The sequence below is a fragment of the Corvus kubaryi genome, unplaced genomic scaffold (genome assembly GCF_017639235.1).
Source record: "Corvus kubaryi isolate FWS band 111438036 unplaced genomic scaffold, C.kubaryi_AGA036_p1.0 37260, whole genome shotgun sequence".
Classification (NCBI taxonomy): Eukaryota; Metazoa; Chordata; class Aves; order Passeriformes; family Corvidae; genus Corvus; species Corvus kubaryi.
Window position 1 is genome coordinate 1,634,194 of NW_024581077.1, and position 18,489 is coordinate 1,652,682.

At 40.4% G+C, this 18,489-nt stretch overlaps 1 protein-coding gene and 1 long non-coding RNA gene across 2 annotated transcripts in view; both read right to left on the minus strand.

Moving 5' to 3' along the window:
- The window catches only part of LOC121662649, a 787,841-nt gene that overhangs the window by 431,998 nt on the left and 337,354 nt on the right, over positions 1-18,489 (minus strand). The gene's annotated exons all lie outside the window — the stretch shown is intronic.
- Positions 5,512-18,489, minus strand: part of TYR (tyrosinase) — a 41,978-nt gene continuing 29,000 nt past the window's right edge. The window contains exons 4-5 of the mRNA XM_042024030.1: positions 10,607-10,788; positions 5,512-5,993 (exon numbers count right to left, since the gene is read on the minus strand). Of these exons, the coding sequence (XP_041879964.1) occupies positions 5,773-5,993; positions 10,607-10,788 (403 nt within the window). The 3' untranslated portion in view covers positions 5,512-5,772. The remainder of the gene's footprint in view (positions 5,994-10,606; positions 10,789-18,489) is intronic.

Sequence of the window (18,489 nt, forward strand, 5' to 3'; positions counted from 1 at the left end):
TGCTCATGCAAGAAGATTATGGAAAGGGGAACAGAAGAATTTTTTTTTTTACAAAACCTGGCTGAAAATGCTGATGCAAATAATAAACTCTCCTTACAGTGAGCAACATAGTATTGCAGTCTGCTGTTTTCCTGATGGAAGAGAAAAGCTGCTTCCTTCTCCCCACAGCACATTACAAGCATGTGGATGTTACAGGAGGGCTGAAGAGTAGTACACGGGAATAATTTGTAATCAATGCAGCAACTTGGATTGTTTCTCCTGAAAACCCATCATCCATCATTTTTTGTAAGCAAGATGACTTCAAATAATCTGCATTTCTCATCTGTTTTCCAACTCCTCCCAAATTTAATTCCTATGAATGGCTCCATGATTTATCATTTCTCTTTCTGGTTTCTTGTTAGGATATGCATAAGCATTAGACTGAGCTTAGTAACAGTGTGCTTTTTAATCTGAAATTGTGAACTCTGGATTGATGACTGGTCATCTGAGTAACCAGCAGCTTGTCTTCCTCTCCAAAACTGTTCTTCTGGTTTTCATGAAAATTAATTTTGTTAGGCCAAAGTTTTTGATCTCTGTACCGATTAATTTTGCAAACGAGCCTTCCTGTAACTTTTTGCAGTAGTATGTCTTCTTGTAGGAGAATGTCACCTTAATTAGGATGACTGCAGAGATTTCCCAATCTGTCGTCTGTGCCCAGACTGCTAAACACAATTTGTGAAGTGACAGCCTCCCTGCAGACATCCCTGTTTGGTGCTCTAGAGTGCCATGGCTCCTAGGATGAGACAAAAGGCCACTGTTTTTAAGACCTGGTGTCTAGACTTTTGGACTTAAGCATATTTGTTTCACTAAAAGGGAAAAGTCTTTCTGACTAGATGTGAGTTGATTTTCTGAACTGTGAGGAAGACAGAAAAGCCTGGTTTTCATTTCTTCTCTCAAATGAGAGTCATTAAGAGCCTGATTCTCCCTGAATATTAGTAGGAGGTTGATGCTTTGAAAGTCAGCCCCCTGGATGAAATAATTGAGACCACAGACTATAGAATTAAAATTAATTTTAAAGTAGCATCTCAAGTCCATTATGGTGTAAAAGAGGACATGAAGCCTAAATTCTCTAGTGGTCTGTATCTTCAGTGGTCACTGGCATTAACTGACAAGAGGAAATTTAAAACAAATTGCTGCTTTTCTGACTTAAGAAACCTTACATTCCCTTGCTCTTGTTATAAATGACTGTAACATCATCCAGATGAAAAGGGAGTTGGAAAAAGAGTCCTTAGAGTGCCTGTCTACAAACATATGCACAAGTGTTGTACTACTTTTACTACTATAGTAAGCATACAGTTATTTCAGTATTTGTATTTTTGCCATGATTATATGTATTTTGCTATCAGCTAATGACTGTAGTAACTCTGTTACTCTGGGATGTGTGTGGTGCTTCAATTTAAAACAAAAATCACATTTTCTCATAATTGTACCATTAAATATTTTTGTATACAAATCCTGTCATTTGGTATTTCTCAAGCTGTTAACTGTGCATATATTTCATACAAGTCACCTGGCAATGTAATCAGTCTGTAGTAAATTTAACAGAGCACCACCCTGCCAATCCCCCATAAATTTATGAGAAAATGGTCCAGGCCTTCAAGTTCTTAATACATCTTCCTGATACATTCAGCTCTGTGACAAAATAGCCACCACTTTTTTAGAACGTTATTGCCTTTGCATGAAGGGGTCATATGCAAAGAACTTAAGCTTCTAGCACTTCTTCCAGAAATATATTTTCTTCTGTGGTATGTGTAGACTATTTATTTGTAATAGGTTGCACAAAGGAATGCAGGTGAGTAAAGACAACGTTGGAGAGAATTTCCTACCATTAGTCACTGCTGGGGAAAAACAGAACCTGATTACAAGGAAGGCTGTATTGGTAGGCAAGGAAAGCCTTGTTCGTGTCTCTGCCCTAAGAGTTAAGAGGTTCTGCAGACTATATTTATGGCATTGCTGTCAAAAGTGCTTGGAAGGATGCACACCAGTTTGAAAAAGTAGCACATTGAAATGGTTGTACATAAGTTTTTCAAGAAACCAGAAGCAAATTCAAACCAGAATTATTCTAATATTGTTTTGATTACAGGAAAATGTGTGAAAATTTGTCAACAATATGTAATTGACCTGAAAATGCCTTATGTGCTTATTATTGTGTGAGAATGTTTCTTTTACTAGAAAACAGTGAAGAGAAGCAGGGAGGTGCTTCTATATACCCAAGTTCCTTTAAAATCTGTATGACACACTCCTCTACATACACTACCATGCCTGTCATCACCACCACTATACCAGCCTCAAAACTGTGGGACAGTCCCACCACTGAGCCCCCAGGGATCCCTTTTCTGGTCAGATTACACAGGGCAATCTGGGGGGATAGGAGAGGGAACCAAGTTTCATGAAGGTACGTGATCTGAAGTGCTAAGCCACAGTGAGGGTCCAGAGTTAATGTTTTCTGCCAAACTCTTGTTTCAAAGAGAATTTTTTTTTCTGTACGTGGGGAAAGTACTTGTTTTTCTATATATTTTATTAATCAATCAGATTTCTAGAAGTTTTTTCCATAATGTGAATTCTGCACAACTGATGCCCTCAAGAGAAAGAGGTAAAGGACAGACTTCTGGGAAAATGTCCATTTATAAAATGGGACATCAGAAAGCCTAATGGGTGGAAGACAGATATGCAGAAATAAGTTGATTTTCTGTAGTTATAAGAGCTATTTCGTATCTAATTCAGAGCTTATTACAAAAATTACAGTTAGAGGCCATTTTTAATGACAAGGTCTCATTGCTGCCAATTTTCAGGTCACTATGGATACTGATTCAAAATTACTTCCATCCATACACATGTGTGTACACAGATGGTGAATTACAGATTTAACTCAATGGAGATGCCAGGTGCTAAAAATACAAATTTGGGTAAAATGTGGGAAGGAGAACAGAATGAAAAAAGACTGACAGCTGTTCATTGTCTTGCCTTGACTAAATGTGACTCTTTACAGTCTGAGGAAGGAAGAGACCAGGCTAGAAAATGAAAAACTTGACAGAGGTAACAGTCTCTTGCAAAGGCCAGAGACATGCAAAGCTGAGTACCTTATAATGAAGTTATCAGTTATCCTCTAGATTTCTTGGTTGTTTTCATTATGTGAAACAACATGGTGCTGATGCTGCAAATACTTCCCCGGATGTTTTTCTGGTGGACTCCTCATCTAACAAGTACTTTTGTACAAGCCTAACCTCGATGCCCACTGGGTGAAGGTTTATGTGGTTGCATGGTGTACGTACACATGACCTAGATTTTCAAGCACCGAGTACTGTAATGCCCCATTTTCGGCATTGACCCTGTCAGGATAAACTCCCCAAGCCTGAGCCAGCTGCCTAATGGCAATGGGAAGTTTCTTGTTTCAAGATACCTTGTCCAGACAGAGGAAAAGGCAAAGGCAGGGTTTTCTTTAAACTGACCATTCTGATTCAGTGAGATCACACGGCAAGCTCAGCCTCGTGGCATTACCTCATTCCCAATTTACAAAAAATTGCAGCTCCAGCTTCCATCTCAGGGAAGCACTTATGAGGAAAAGAGGTCCTTCAGCATTTATCTTACATATGTCTGAGCACAGGAGAAAACACAACCCTAGACATGACCCTGAGAAGAAAAATAATAGGCCATTGCATTTGTAGCTTGCAGAGGAGAAAGCACAAAGTCTCCTGGCAGTGCTGGTGGCCAAGAAAACATTTAGTGTCATGGTTCTAAATGAAGCCTCTCCCTCTTTCTGACCCATCCAAAACCTAGGTGGCTGGTCCAAGCTGACATGCAGGGTCCCCAAAAGGACAAAGGGAAGACATGCCCACAGGACAATTCCTACTGTCCCAAAACAGTTGCTTTAGGGTTGGTGCCATCAGTCCGCAGCTGGCAGCGGTGTTTGCTTCCCACGCTGCAGGAAACTAAACAGCTTTGCTCGGAAAAGAGAAGCAGCTGGGATTCCATGTGCTCCGAGTCAGATACACCTCTCAAGAGGTTTGACTCCTGGCTGGCATCAGGCCACTGGTCTGAGCAGAAACACCACAACGATGGGGAGAACCAGCAGGTGTTGCTTGTGTCAATTCTGTCCTAGTTACTCAGATTAATATACACTCTGCCATCTACTCCTGGCCACAGACCATGCTGACTGTTGGAAACAGGCCTGTTTTCTTTGCTCCCTCTCAAAGCAGATGTGGTCTCCAGGTCATATGGTGAGTGGGAAAATTGCTTGGGGGTATGCCTACAAATATGAAAGGGATAAAAATTCTCTTTCATCAGTTAGAGCTGGTTTGAGTTCTCTGTGATGACACTTCCAGGGGAAGAAAATGGGCTGTTAGATCCTCCACCGAAGAAAAAGGAAAGGAAAAAGCCTGCCTGGGAATTGGTAAATGATCTGAGCAGAGCATAAACAGGCTTTCGCTAATAGGTCATGAGTTTGGTCACAAGTATAAATTATGCATTCCATGATTTTGAGGAAGAAGGGATGATCAAGAGCTGCCAAAAAGTAGGATTTAAAAGACCTGATGAGCCAAAGCTTCACTTTGATCCTTTCACACATGGTAATTTGCCATGGCCAAAGGTGGGAAGCCCAGGGAACACTGGTTATCTGTGGAGAAGACATGAACAGCTGAAGAGTTGAATCAGAAATGCCTTGTTGGCCATGTCCTTTGCAAACGGTAATTTTTTGGTAAAAATTACCTTGATCAGTGTGAAAACAAAATGCTGTTACCATGGAATACTGAAAAGACTGAAATAATCTTACTTAATACAGTTAGGATTCTTCTATCAGAACAGCTTTTCAAAGGATGACGTCACTTTACTGACACCAAAATATTTTGCATAGTGGCATTTTTTTCAACAAACATCTAATGAAACACAGGAGTGGCCTGTCTGTCAGGGCAAGCACCCAACCAGGGGTCACAGCTCGGCCAGTCTGTCCCAGACTGACACAGCCATTCAGACTGTCTCAAAGCTGGACATTTGGGACTTTTAACCTACACAATTCCAACATATTCCTGTCATGTTCTAACTCCAGGACTGAGGACCCCAGAAGCGTACCAGTTCCAGACTCCAGCAGAAGACTCTTCCTGGGAAGCCCCTGGGAGCTTAGGGGATTTTCACTCTCCCTCCATAGATTGAATGGATCTTTATATCTTAGAAAAAAAAGACCCCATTCCCGATCCCCCTGTGCTGCTGGCATGGAGAAAGTAGAGAAATCTGGATTTGAGCCTGAGAAGAAGGGAGGGGTTGGGGAAGGTGTATTTTTTTTTAAATTATTTCTCATTATCCTATTCTCACTTTTGGTTGTCAGGAAATTAAAATTAAGCTAATTTCTCCAGATCAAGCTTGTTTTGCTCATAACAGTATTTGGTGAATGATGTCTTCCTGTCCTTATCTTGGGCTCTGGAATTGGACCCTACAACAAATAAAAGAGAATTATATATTAAATCCACCAACACATGTCAGTCTGATTTCAGAGGAACATTATTTAATCAAGCATAAGAAATACACAGTGTTCTTTGGGTGGTGTGGTAGCTTATGTTGGATCTGGGAGATTTTTGTAGGAGTGGATCTGATAAGATGCTACAACATTGGAGGTTACAAGAGACTTGAGGAGACTGCCCATCCTCCTTCTACAGCACACCTCAACAAGGTATTTGTAAACATCAATCAAACAATGCATGCTTGATTAGCACCTTAGTAACATGACTGAGTTACTGGAGGCCTCTAGAAATTGGACTGATAACTTATATTGTTGTAATCTTCACTTTCTATGAGCAAGGGTTGTATCTCTGAAGTTCCTCCTTTTTTCTTCCAGCAGGGCCTGATGTGCCTTGTGAGCACAGCAGTAACAACACTTCCAAACACAGCTGCTCCGACCAACCAAGCCCAGATCTGACGGGCTTGCTGAAGATAGGGTGTCAAAAAGTCTTGGAAAGACTCAAGGGCTAGAAAAAAACAAACAGAAAAAGAAAGATCATGCTACTTGATACAATGTACTGCCAGTTTATGGAAGTTCTATAATAGATAATACTGGAAGGCTGAGCATAAAGAGGCAAGAGTGATAGAAATTGTCTGTCACAAATAGTTTTAAACAAATCTCTTCAGCCCTGATGGTCTGTTTCTCAATCTTCATATCCAAGGCTGGCACACAGTTCACTGTCCCCACTGCTCCTTACGGTTTGTCAAAAGTTCAGACTGTAACCCAAGAAGTTTGATACTGTCTGACCAAAGGTCCTGCTAGCTCAGCATCCTTTGGCAACAATAACTGAGGCAGACCACTAGGGAGAGCTTAAGAAAAGGTCAAGCCTATTACACTGCTTTCACAAAATACTTACCCAGCCTCCAAAAATTTGCAGGTCCAGGATTTCCTGAAACAGATGTGGTGGTGTTGTGTGTAATAGTCATTGGAGGATTTTTTTTTTCCTTCCATCATCTTTTCAGCTGTTCTTTGGACTTTTATCACAACTTTTAGCAGCAGAAATATCCCTGCCTTAACTACATATTGATTGGGGAAAAAAGCTTCCTGTCACTAATTGTGAACCTGCATTCTGTTTTCTTTGATAGCTCCTGTGTGAGGAGAAGCAGTAGACAACTATTCTGTGGTCACTCTTTGCACAAGAAATCCTCTTTCTTTGGTGAATCCATGGCAGCTACTCATTTCTAGATGATCAGCTGCCTTCTTGCTTTGTGATATGAATGTGTGTGTCCGTTTTTCTCTCTATGGCTTAATGAGTTGTGAAAACCCTGCCAGAGAGGGGTCTCACTTCACAACAGAGGCTGGAAAGAAACCTGTTCAAAATGCACCCAACAATGTGGTGGCTTGAATTTGAAAAATAAGAATACTTGTCCGCTTGGGCCAAGGAAGATTTGGAATCCACAGCTCCCAATTATTAGCACTAAAGACCATTATTAGTGGTAATTACTAGCTAGTAGGGAAAAGGAAGAGCACCTCTATGGGCACCTTCTCTGGGAACTCCTAAGGTGGTTTATTTTTGAATGCTCTTTATGCATCTGGACTGATTTAGAGGTACTCAACCATACTTAGTATGATGTACCCCCACAAAGACTGTAAATATCTTCCTGTTATTTTTTCACTGGTGCCCAGAAAAACAATCTGTATATCCTCTTGGATCACGGTACTTTGGAGAGAACACTGTTACATGCACTGTGCTCTGAAAGGATGCTGCCTCCCTGGGCCTGGGTAAGGGATGTAGCCAGGAAGCTGCCTGATTTGGTGTGGCCTTCTGACTATCCTCTATTAGTATTCCAGGTGGGTAGGGTTGAGATTGAAGGAAGAAGTCCCAGGGTAATCTAAAGGGACTTCAGGGCACTGGAGCATTTGGTTAAAGGAGTAGATGTGCAGGTAGTATTCTCCTTGATTCATTCAGTACGAGGGGGAAATACTGAAAGGAATACAAAAACTCAACAGATCAATACATGGCCAAGAGGCTGATGCCATAGGTGGAATTTTAGGGTTTTTGTCCACAGGGTCACTTACACGGAAACAGGCCTGCTCATGTTGGATGGGGTACACCTGACTCAGAGGAGGAAAAGTATCATGGCCCAGGAATTAGCAGGGCTGATAGCAAGGTTTTTAAACTAGCCTTAAGGGGGAGGGGGATAATTGGTTTCTGCCATTTTTGGTGTGTTTGTGTCTCACTGGTTGTGTCCCTCTGGATGTTCAAAGGAAGTGCCAGTGAGACTTCCACAATCAGAGCTAGGAGAAATTCACGTTATGGAGTCCCTCAGTCAGTTTTAAGGTATCATTACTTGTTTTTGTAGTGGTGAAAAGTTCACAGCTCCCACAGATTTCATCAGTCTCCTCATTATTACAGCTTGGAAAGTGTTTTTTAATGGACAGGGTTGTCAAGCACTGGAACAGTCTGCCCAGGGAAGTGGTAGTGCCATCCCTGGGAGTGTTCAAAAACCATGTAGATGTGATGCTAGGGAAATGGTTTAGTGGTGGGCACGACAGTGCTGGTTTTATGGTTGGACTTCATGATCTTAGCAGTCTTTTCCAATCTAAATGATTCTGTGATTCTATAAAACTCATCCCACTGGGAGAGAAAGATTTTCTGGTAAGAAGTCAAAACTGAATCTGTAAATTTATCTGTTTTCATTTCTGAAAGAAGAAAAAAATACAGAAAAGACAGTCTGGGTGCTGAAATATAAGCTCTTGGAACAGCTCTTGACAGAGCAACTTGTTTTGACAGCTATTGTTAGGTGGTGCCATTAGTCTTCCAAAGCTCATGTTTGCTTTCAGGCAGCTGTGTAGGTTGTGGTCATTTTGCAGCTCACAATTCTCATGTCAGGGAAAGCTGGATGTCTGCTCCAGATTCTGCTCAGAGCAGCTCCCAATAACTACACTCTGACACGTGCCTTGGATTCCTGAGGGATGGATTTCCTTACACACTGTTTGCGACCACTTCTGCTTCAGCACTGTCATTCATGTAAAAATAAATGAAGCTGCAATTAAAATTACATACTCTTACACACTGATTTGCTCTGCAGTGGAAAGCAGAGCTCCAAGCATCAATTTTTCCTCAGGGACACAACAACAATTTAATTTAGCATTAAAATGCCATTTTGCCATTGGATTCTTTCCAAGTTTTATTTCTTGTAACCAGCCTCTTCATGATCTGTGTAGTCCTGCTTTATCTCTCCTAAGCTGCTGGTACTGTAACTCAGAACTGCTGCTCTTCACAGACTCACACAATCATCAAGATTGGAAGAGACCTCCAAGACCATCTAGTTCAACTGTCTACACAGCACCACCAAAATCACCCCTAAACCACTTTCTTTAAAAGCAAACAAGCCAGGTCTTGAGAGTAGGATAGGGCCAGATTTTGTGTGCTCATTCCTCATTCTGTCTTTTTCTCTGCCTTACCTCTTCTTCCTCATCTGGAAGATCTGCAGAAATTATGCCTTTGCTTTACCACCCAGATCTTTGCTACTGACTTTTTTTTCTTTAGTAATTTTTTCCTATTTGTCCAGTACTTCCTGTTTGCCAATCACAGACTTTCTCTTCTCCCTTGAGTACACAAGAATCTAGCATTCCTATCTGAAGAAAAGTCTGTATTTAAACGCTAGAGTGGTAAGAAAATCTGTATCCGTATTTTGAGAGTCCAACCACTTTCCATTTGTAACCAGTTCTTCCCGCCAGATAAGAAATAGCTTGAGATCGCTTCTTCTCAGCAAGATTAACAAGGGGTTGAGTGACATCTGAGGATTGCCTGGGCTTTCTGAACAAGGTGGAATTTCATTCGTTGTGTTGATCTTTCAGAATAATTAAGGAACTACTTTCCTTACCTCTGTGTCAAAAACATGGGCAGAATTTAATAGGATTTTCTTTTTCTGAGGGATATGTACTCCCCTGGGAAAAGGCAGGAGTCCAAGAGGCAACAGAAATTAATTGTTGAATGGTAAGTATTTTACCTTTTCCTTCCTCTTGAAGTACCACTTCAGGATTCAGAATTCCTGAAAGTCATGGTATTTGGCACTTTGAGTTGTACAATTCTAGCAATAGTATGAGTTTAGGAAACTAATGTCTTTCATTAAAAAATATGTATACTTATTTCTGGTCTTCATCTGGCTGTTTCAATAGCTTATAGCTCAGCACCTGCACTAAGTCTTTTCTGCATCTCATTCCCCAGTTTGTCCATACATCCAGGATTGCCCCATCTCAGGTGCAGAATCTGACACTTCCCCTTGTTGAACTTCATATGGTTGGTGATTGCCCAGTCCTCTAATTTGTTGAGGTCTCTCTGCAGGGCCTCCCTGCCTTCGAGGAAGTCAACAGCTCCTCTCAGTTTTTTATTGTCTCCAGACTTGCTTAGGATCCCTTCCAGTCTGGTGCCCAAGTCATTTATGGAGATGTTAAAGAGCACAGAGCCCTGCAGAACCCCACTAGTGACGTGTTACCAGTCTGATGTCACCCCTCACTGTAACCCTTTGTGCCTGACCCATGAGCCAGTTGCTCACCCATTACATGATGTGTTTATCCAGCTGTGTGCTGGACACTTTGTCCAGAAGGGTCCTGTGAGAGACAGTATCCAAAGCTTTACTGAAATCCAAATATGACATCAACTGCCTTCTCTTGACCAATGAGGTGGGTTATCTTGTCATAAGAGGAAATCAGGTTTGATAAGCAGGACTTTCCCCTCGTGAAGTCATGCTGTCTCTGGCCCATGACTGCATAGTCTTTCAGGTGTTTTAATACCTCCCAGAAGAATCTTCTCCATAATGACAGCCTTGAAGTCCAGCACTTTTTCTCCCCAGTTCTGATCACTAGCTGAACATTTGGGTCAGATTTTGCTATTAGTAGGCTAGGATGGATGGCACTGATATCAGTAGGATTTTTTTGTAACAGTATCATGTCAGATATGTATGATATCAGACCAGAAATGTGAAAACAAGCAGGTACAATTTGGGGACTATATTCAGGAAAAAATCTGGAATAGAAGGACTTTTTATCTGCTCATATGGCAGACATATTCCAGGTTATAGGCAACAAATTTTACATTTCACCTTTTACATTGACCCAAAATTATAATATTACCTGGTTCTTGCAGATATGCATAGTCATATCCCAGCTCTCTTGAGGGTTTAAAAAATTCTCCATTTCTGTAAAGAGGGATGAAGGGGACCATGTAATTTTCTCGATTGTGCCCAATTGGTGCATTGGCTGCTGGGTAAACTTCTAGCATGGGCCTATGTCTTCTTAACCATCGTTCAAAAATGCTGTGGAAGAAAAAGCATGTTAATTAATGATGGAGATTAGCAGAAATTTTCTTCTTGAAGATTAAAAGAAAGTGCTACTTTTAAAAAAAATTCTGGAGATAGAGTTGCATGCAATGTCTTGTGTTTACGTGTGTATAATGCTTTCCAAATTTCCAAATTTGGGCTTATCCACTTCACTGCTGAGTTCCTATGCAAGGCTACAAAAAGCAAATGCCTATGGTGCTGCAAAGACTCTGAATGTGTTTTTAAATTCCAGAAATGTAAATCACTCTCTCTTTGTGCTCAGCAATTCATGTGGCTGTGAGGGATAGAGAAAAATGGATTAAAGACCTCAGTCCTTCTTCCTCACTCTCAAAAACATTTGTAGCTGGTTGTAGATGGTCTTGTTTCTAGCTGCTCTGTCCTATTCCCCTTCTTCTAATTTCTTAGCAAGGGTTTTCACACCTGCAATAAAATACAGTTACACCATGATCCTTTGCACGTCACCAAAGGAGTTGAAACATCTGAGGAAGAAAGGATAAGCTGTATGAGCCCAAAATCTTGACAAAGCAGGTCAGCTCTAAGTAAAGTGTCGTTCTTCAGCCAGAGCTTCTTCACTGACCTTAGTGTCCGCACTGTTGTTTAATACGCTCCTCTCTCCCAGCTGCTGTTGTGCAGCTTTATTTTACCTCTTCTTATATATGTTATCCCAGAGGTGCTGCCAGTGTCACTGATGGGCTCAGTTTTGGCCAGTGACAGGGCTATCTTGCAGGCAGCTGGAACAAGTTCCAGCTAACATGGGAACAGAAGCTTTCCGACACCTTCTGACAGAATCCAACCCTGTAGCCCCCTAGCTACCAAAACCTTGCCATGTAAATAAAATGGAAGCTGTTCCCCACACCTCCAGCCTCAGCTGCTCCATTCCATATTTCTGTTCCAAAATATCTTCCATTAGCTTTCTGTCACCACAGGGCTGTGTGTCTGCTCTTTAACTTCGAGGCAGAAAGTTTAAAGGCTGCAGTAGGGGAAGAGTTTATGTTGACATTTTCAAGTCAGCTACTGGATGTGTTTGGAAAGCAAAATTAGGAACCTTCCAAAACATCCTCTGTTTCCCTCCCTTTGAGCTTTTTCTGTTCAACTCTTCACTTTCTTTCAATCCTCAAATCCTTTCTTTGATCCCATTGTGTTTGTTCACCTGAGTGTGCCAGGTTGGAATAGGGAAGGTGGCAAAATGCTGCAGGGCAAGCAGATGCAGGTATCTTGTGCATGAAGAAAGAGGACTCCATACTAAATCAGAAGATACTGATGGGAGGTAATTATCAACATCAGGCTCAGGAAGGGATCACTGGATTCATTTATCAGTTATAAGGGATATAAATGGTCTAAAGAGACCTGTGAATTGTGCTTTAATGGAGATCTTAGGTTATCTCAGAAATACAGTCCCTAAATGCAGGTGCTCAGGGGTATCAGGATCTCTGCAGGTTATCTGCCAATATTCTGCCATGAGATTTCTACCTCTTGTTTTCAGGCAGAAGTGTTGAGAAACACTCAGCATAGCCCACCAAATTAAAGCCCTCTCACACTACTCAAAATAGAGGTAGGGCCAAAATATTGGTTCTCTTTTTAGGATCAAAAACTCTAATAAATGAAGACATGACTGTGATCATACACCTTGTCTACCCTTTACAATGCAGGTATTAATTTTAGTTAAAATCTTCATTTGTGTCTCTCTTCCTCGGTTAATTTCATCAACCCTGTCTGGAAAAACTCTTATCTGAATAATAATGTTTAGTTAAAGCTTTGAGATGGATAAATTTATGAAGACTTCAGCTGGAGTTATCTCAAGAAAGTTTGAACAGAATCTCTGTAATCTTTGGAGAACAGCATGAAGAAATTCAGTAATCACTAAAAAAGACATAGAATATAAAGGAGTAATTTAGCTTGAGGAGAGGTGGGATGTGGGGGAGTACTGTACTCCAATCTTTTCCCTGCCTTTTACTCATGCCTTGTGTAAAGTACCCTGAGTATTACTGCCTTATTTTCCTAGCAGTTGTAAATGGGAGCTGAGATAGCTCTTCTTTGCAGCACAAGGTTGTTAGAGGTACAGAGGTACTCTGGTTCTGGGAACATGGTAATATTTTAAGAAGGCAGAGATAGGACTTGTATCAGGTTTTTAAAGTCTGGTGATGATCTGTACCCTAACTTTGGAATGCTCAATCTGAGGTACTTCCTGGTTTTAGAAAATGCTGAGCAATCACAATCTGAAAATCCTGAGGGCTGATGAGCACAAAGTTCAGAGCTAAAAGTCATCATTTGCCTGAAAGAGTTTTGCAAGACATGCCCTGAAATGCAGCATCCTCTCTGCATGAGTTAAGTGTTGCTGTTGCATAAGAGCTTTCAGTAAGAATCCTTAGGCCAGTAATCTTTCAAGCAGAATGCAAATGCAAAAATATTTCCATGGAAATGAACATATGTACTTTTGGATTTCTTCTTTCGGATTCCTTCATTTGCAGAGTGGTTCCCACATGAGGTATCAAGCTTTGCTTAGAGCAACAGGAGCATTGAATTGCCTGCCCTTGCAGCTGATCTTTAGATTCAGATGCGATTACATGCCTCTAAATCCTGATATGATGGGTTTTGCTGATGCACAGAATGTGTAGCACAACTCAATGTGTTGTAAGGGAACAGTTCTCTCCATTAGCAGGCACAAGATCTTACCATCTTTGCTGAAATCTCTTTCATTGAACTTATCTGTATGTCACCACAGAAATCTCAGAAACATCCTTTAAAGTTTAAGAGTCACATTTTCTTTTACTGCCTTCAGAAGAGCTAGTCATGTGCATTTATCTTGTGGCAGTCTTTTGTTTTTTGCTTTTGGGTTTTATTTGACACTTTGAAAGATTAGGATCATATTCTGCTTGCTAATAAAGTGATTGGGTGCAGTTGCATTTATTATTTCAATTTAGAGGCTTGTTCCCAGCTTGTTCAGTAAGAGGGACTCAAAACACAATTTTTTTTCTTGGCCAGACAATGCATGATGATCTGTATTTCCAGGAGAGTGTTCATAGATTTTTTTTAATTTTGTGTGAGAAAACTGACAGATTTAGTATATCAGTAATATTTTTACATGTACTTCATCTGTTTGTATTTCTCCTTTTAAGGGGGGCACCTACCTTACTCATATTTTGTAAGTTACAGAAGCAGTAACTTATTCTTGCTTTTCAGGAACAGTTTCCCAGCTTAATGGAAAAAGAAAACTCCCAATTACATCCATCTGGGGAGAGAAGCCCATGGACAGGGCATAACTTCAGCTGTATTTCTATTGGTAAGGTACAAATAGTTCTTCTTGGCCACCATAAGCTATTTCATATCAGAGTTATATTTTATGACTCCCCAGCCAAGACCATTAACTCCCTTCATACATTTTTAGAGAAAACTGAAATCCTGCAGTAGCCTATGTCTTTTGCTGTCAGCCAGGTAGTGACACTGGCACAGTGCTCCTGTCCTTGGAGACTTAATTGAAAAGATTTTGGCCAAAAAAAATGTATGTTAGGAGAAAGTAATCACACTCTCTTTTGTTTCAGAGTACTATGACCACTGCATCAAACATTGTAGAATACTTTTTTTCTTCAAATAAGGTGCTTTTCTCCAGCCCTGGCTATATTTAAGGCAGTTAGCATCAAATATTTTCTCTGCCATGCAGGAAATGACATGCCAGAAAGAAATCAGTGTTTCCATCATCAGATGTTGATCTGCTTACAGTTGACAAAAGTTTTTCTTTTCTTCCCCTAAAAGCAGTCATGTAAGTTATTTCCCTTTAGTATCTTGAAAATATGTGCTTGTTTCCTGTTCTTTTACCAGGAGCTACAACCTTGGAAGAACCTAGGTCTGCAGAATTAATGCTACATGCAGAGAGACAAAATGCTGAGGTAATTAGCTGGTCCCTTCATGGAGTGACAAAGCTCCTGGTAGAAAAGCCAGGTTTGTGGCAAAGAAGCAGACCTTAACTCCCTAGAATTGTTGGTTATCTTGGCAAACCACTGCTCTTATATTCTCTTCATATGAACCTCTGCATCCTTCCGTGGACCTGAGAGCCTAACAAAGCAGGACCATGAGGAAAAGGACATCTTCAGGGCCATTTTATTCTATATTGCCTCCCTTTCTTCATGTAATTTAACTAAAGGTAACAAAAAGGACATCTAAAGACTCAGATCAGGGCACTGCTTTATCCAACCTCCATACTAATTCCATGCCAAAAAAAAGAGTACTGGACATAAGTTTAGTAAGGAGAGAAATCTCTCTGGCTCCTGCAGAAATCTGGTTGGCTACTTTCTTCCTCAGCATCTAGACAAAGAGAGCAAGCAGATAAGTAGCTATTTGTATAGCTGGAAGTGATATTTTCCAGAGACAGAGACTTTTTTAGCATTGCAATTCCAGCTAGACTGGCATCACTCAGGAGATGTTGGCAGTGCTAAGGGAGCAGATGGGATGTGAGCGTGGTGGGAAGACAAGGCGGGATAAAGGAAAAAAGAGAAGAGCTTATCAAAAGTTGTTGGGAATTTTATTCAGAGAGTGGAAATGGAGAGAACCTGACCTGGGATTAGCAACAATAAACTATAAATCCTTGAGGATGATAGGTCGAGCTAGGAGGGTCACAGTCAATCAAAGCTTAAGAAAGAAAAGTTTAAGACATGTAAAATAACTAAATTAAATAGAGATTAGTCTCCTGATAGCCCTAATGCCCTTTGTCTTTCTTCAGCAGCAAGCAAAATTGACTTGGAAAGGGTAGTTTTTATTTAAAGGCATTGGGCAGATTAAAAAATAATTCTGTCTAGATTAGAGAAAATACTGTTTGCATCTGGAAGGCTTCTTCTTCTTTTGAAGAAATCAAAGTCCCCAAACTGAATGTCCCAAATAAGGTGCCCAAGAACTGAAAGAAACTGGAGAATAATTCGAATTTTGAAAGATGCCCTGTCTCACATTTAGTGCTCAGAGAGGCTCAGTCTCTCTAAAGTGCATTTACGAAGTAGAAATTATTTTGTAGTGGGTGTAGTATTAAAGTAATTACTAGATTATGATAATCAGCGCCCTATGTAAAGATTATTTTTGTAGTAGGAAATAGAATTTTAAAATTGTAGAATGGGTTGGATTTAGACAACTGTAGATTAAAATAAGCTCATCTTTGTATTTCAACTATGGAAAAATTGATCATAGGACATGATAAATTCACTGTCACTTAAGCCATCTGATTCAGTCAGAGGCCATGTGTGATGCAGAAGTAGCTAAGGAAGGTCATCCAGTCAGAAGGATTCCAAAAAAATCATAAAGGCAAAGAATATTTTTCCTGCATGTTGGAGAATTTTTAGAGACTCTTACAGGCCTCATTTTACTCTACACAAAACAGGCAGAGAGTAAAAATAACTTACCTAAATTCATACCAGACACACTGTGGTGGAGTGGGACCTCAGCTGTGGGGCCAGTTTGTACCAAACTGTGGCACCGCCAGGAGTTAAGTTATACCATTGCAAAGCATGCGGTCTCAATTTTATTTAAATGTTTTGCTATATGTCTCTCTACAGATCACTGGAACTGCTGATGAGCTTAATACTTGTGTGTACCACCTCTAATAGGTTCCAAAGAACTGGTATGTGGTAAAAAGTAATAAGGACGCCCACCTGGTATGTTGATGCTTTGTCAGTTTAAATTTTCATTCCGGGAAAATATACTTTGCTTTTGCAAAACGTTTTCGTGTGGCACAGTGAAAATTAAAGCCATCTATAAAAGACGTGGATATATCGCTTCTATTTAATCGCATATAAATAGACTCAAGTACTTTCTTTGTTCTGCTCCATACATATCAGGTTATACAAAATGAAATTAAATGAGCCGTAGTGGAAAATTAATTAAAAAACCCAAACAAACAAACCCACCTTGGTTTAACGAGTTGTAGGAAAATAGGATTGATTTGAGGATGATTAAAAAAAGGCCACCAATATATATTTTCTTACTGAAAATATGAATTTGTATTATTTTATGAGTAATATATGCAAGGGGATTATAACTAATGAAAGGATGAGCCAAGAAATAACTGGGTTTATGTTGCCAGTGGGAAATATCAGGCAGAGTATAAAAGCGGTGCTGTATATAGGTTGGATTGCTTCCTACTGTTCCAGATAGTGTTGTACACTCTGAAAAAAGATGCTGCTCACACGAAGGAAATCTTAAAATCTAGAAAAATAGAGTAAAACACTAAGAGTAAGCATTTTCTTTATCCTTTTGCAAATTGTCCCTTCTACGGGCTGTTTCCCAAGTGTGCTACCACAGTCATGAGCAGAGGTACTCTTAACTGACTGAGTGTAAGAGGAGAAACCAATATATTACCACATACCAATATCTTAGACATCCATTTCTAAGACTGAGCCACCTCAGAGGCACTGGCTCATAGTGTTAACTAACTTTCCCTTCAGGAAGATTTAACAGAAAAACTTTATTCCAGTGTGGTTTACCTTGCAGTGAAGGACAGCTGGAGAGAGGTGAAGGGGGAAGAAGAGGGTTCAGTACCTCTGTATGAATTCCTCTGTCACACAACAAGGAACAAGACTGGTACTGCAGGTATGCCCAGTGGGAGGACTACGATAACCTTATGGTGAAGTCTCATGGTCACTCTGGGTCCTTTGCACTGCAGGGGACACAGTACGGATTTCCTCCTGCCTCCTTGTGCTCACTTTCCTTCTAAGCATTCGCACAGTGATGCCATAAGCAGGATTAAGGAACTGATTTGGTTTGAAACCAAACCTCCCCTTTATTTCCATTTGTTCTGGGATAGTTCAGATGAAATAAAGCCATGGATCTGATTCATTATTCTTTTGTATGATGGCCAGTACCAGCACAAGGGAGAAACTCTGGGTAGCACTAATTACCAAGTAGGACTTTTTCTTCTTCCTAATCTATGTGCCAGGTCAAACTGACTTAAAGCAATATTGAAATTGTGCCTTTTGTTTCTCAACAGCCTGATAAACCTGTGCCTCAGCCAAGCCTGCACTCAGTATTAACCATTCAGGTGCTAGACGGCCACTTTGTAAGTCACTAATAAATTTGTCAAGTTCAAATCCAAAGCCATGTCCTTTGTTGTGCAAGGTTTGACACAGAGACTTTCATTCCTCATCTCCAGTTGTGAGACTGAGGCTAGGTCAGACTGACTATGCCAGAAGGAAGACAGAACATTGTTGCTTAGAGCTCATTTATACAATTTATTTCAGTATCATGAGATCTGACATGCTGTAGAAGAAATCTGGCAAGCAACATGTATTTGCATTTGGAAAGAAAAGAAAAAGGAAACAAATTGAGGAAAGCTGAAATGCCAGCCCAAGGACTGTGATTACACAGTAGTCATCACTTTAAAAGTTGGCACTAGTCAGCCAGTATCTCAAAGTCACCTCAGGTAATTCCCATCCCAAGGATTTGGGAGAAGGATTGGTGCTTCAGTCCTGGAAGAGGTGCTGATGCTGAGGCTGTAAAGTCAAGGCACTGCACTGTTTGCCAATGTATGCGGTTATATTGCAGTATTCTTTTTTGTTCTTTTTGTTTTAAGTTGGCTAAAGACACTACAGGGACTCTCAGGAAGGTTGTAAACAAATTACGCCATCATAATGCAAGTGTCTGATTAAAAATGAACATGCTGCCCTCAATTATTGTGAAAACCTATCCAAAGCCTTTGAGGCT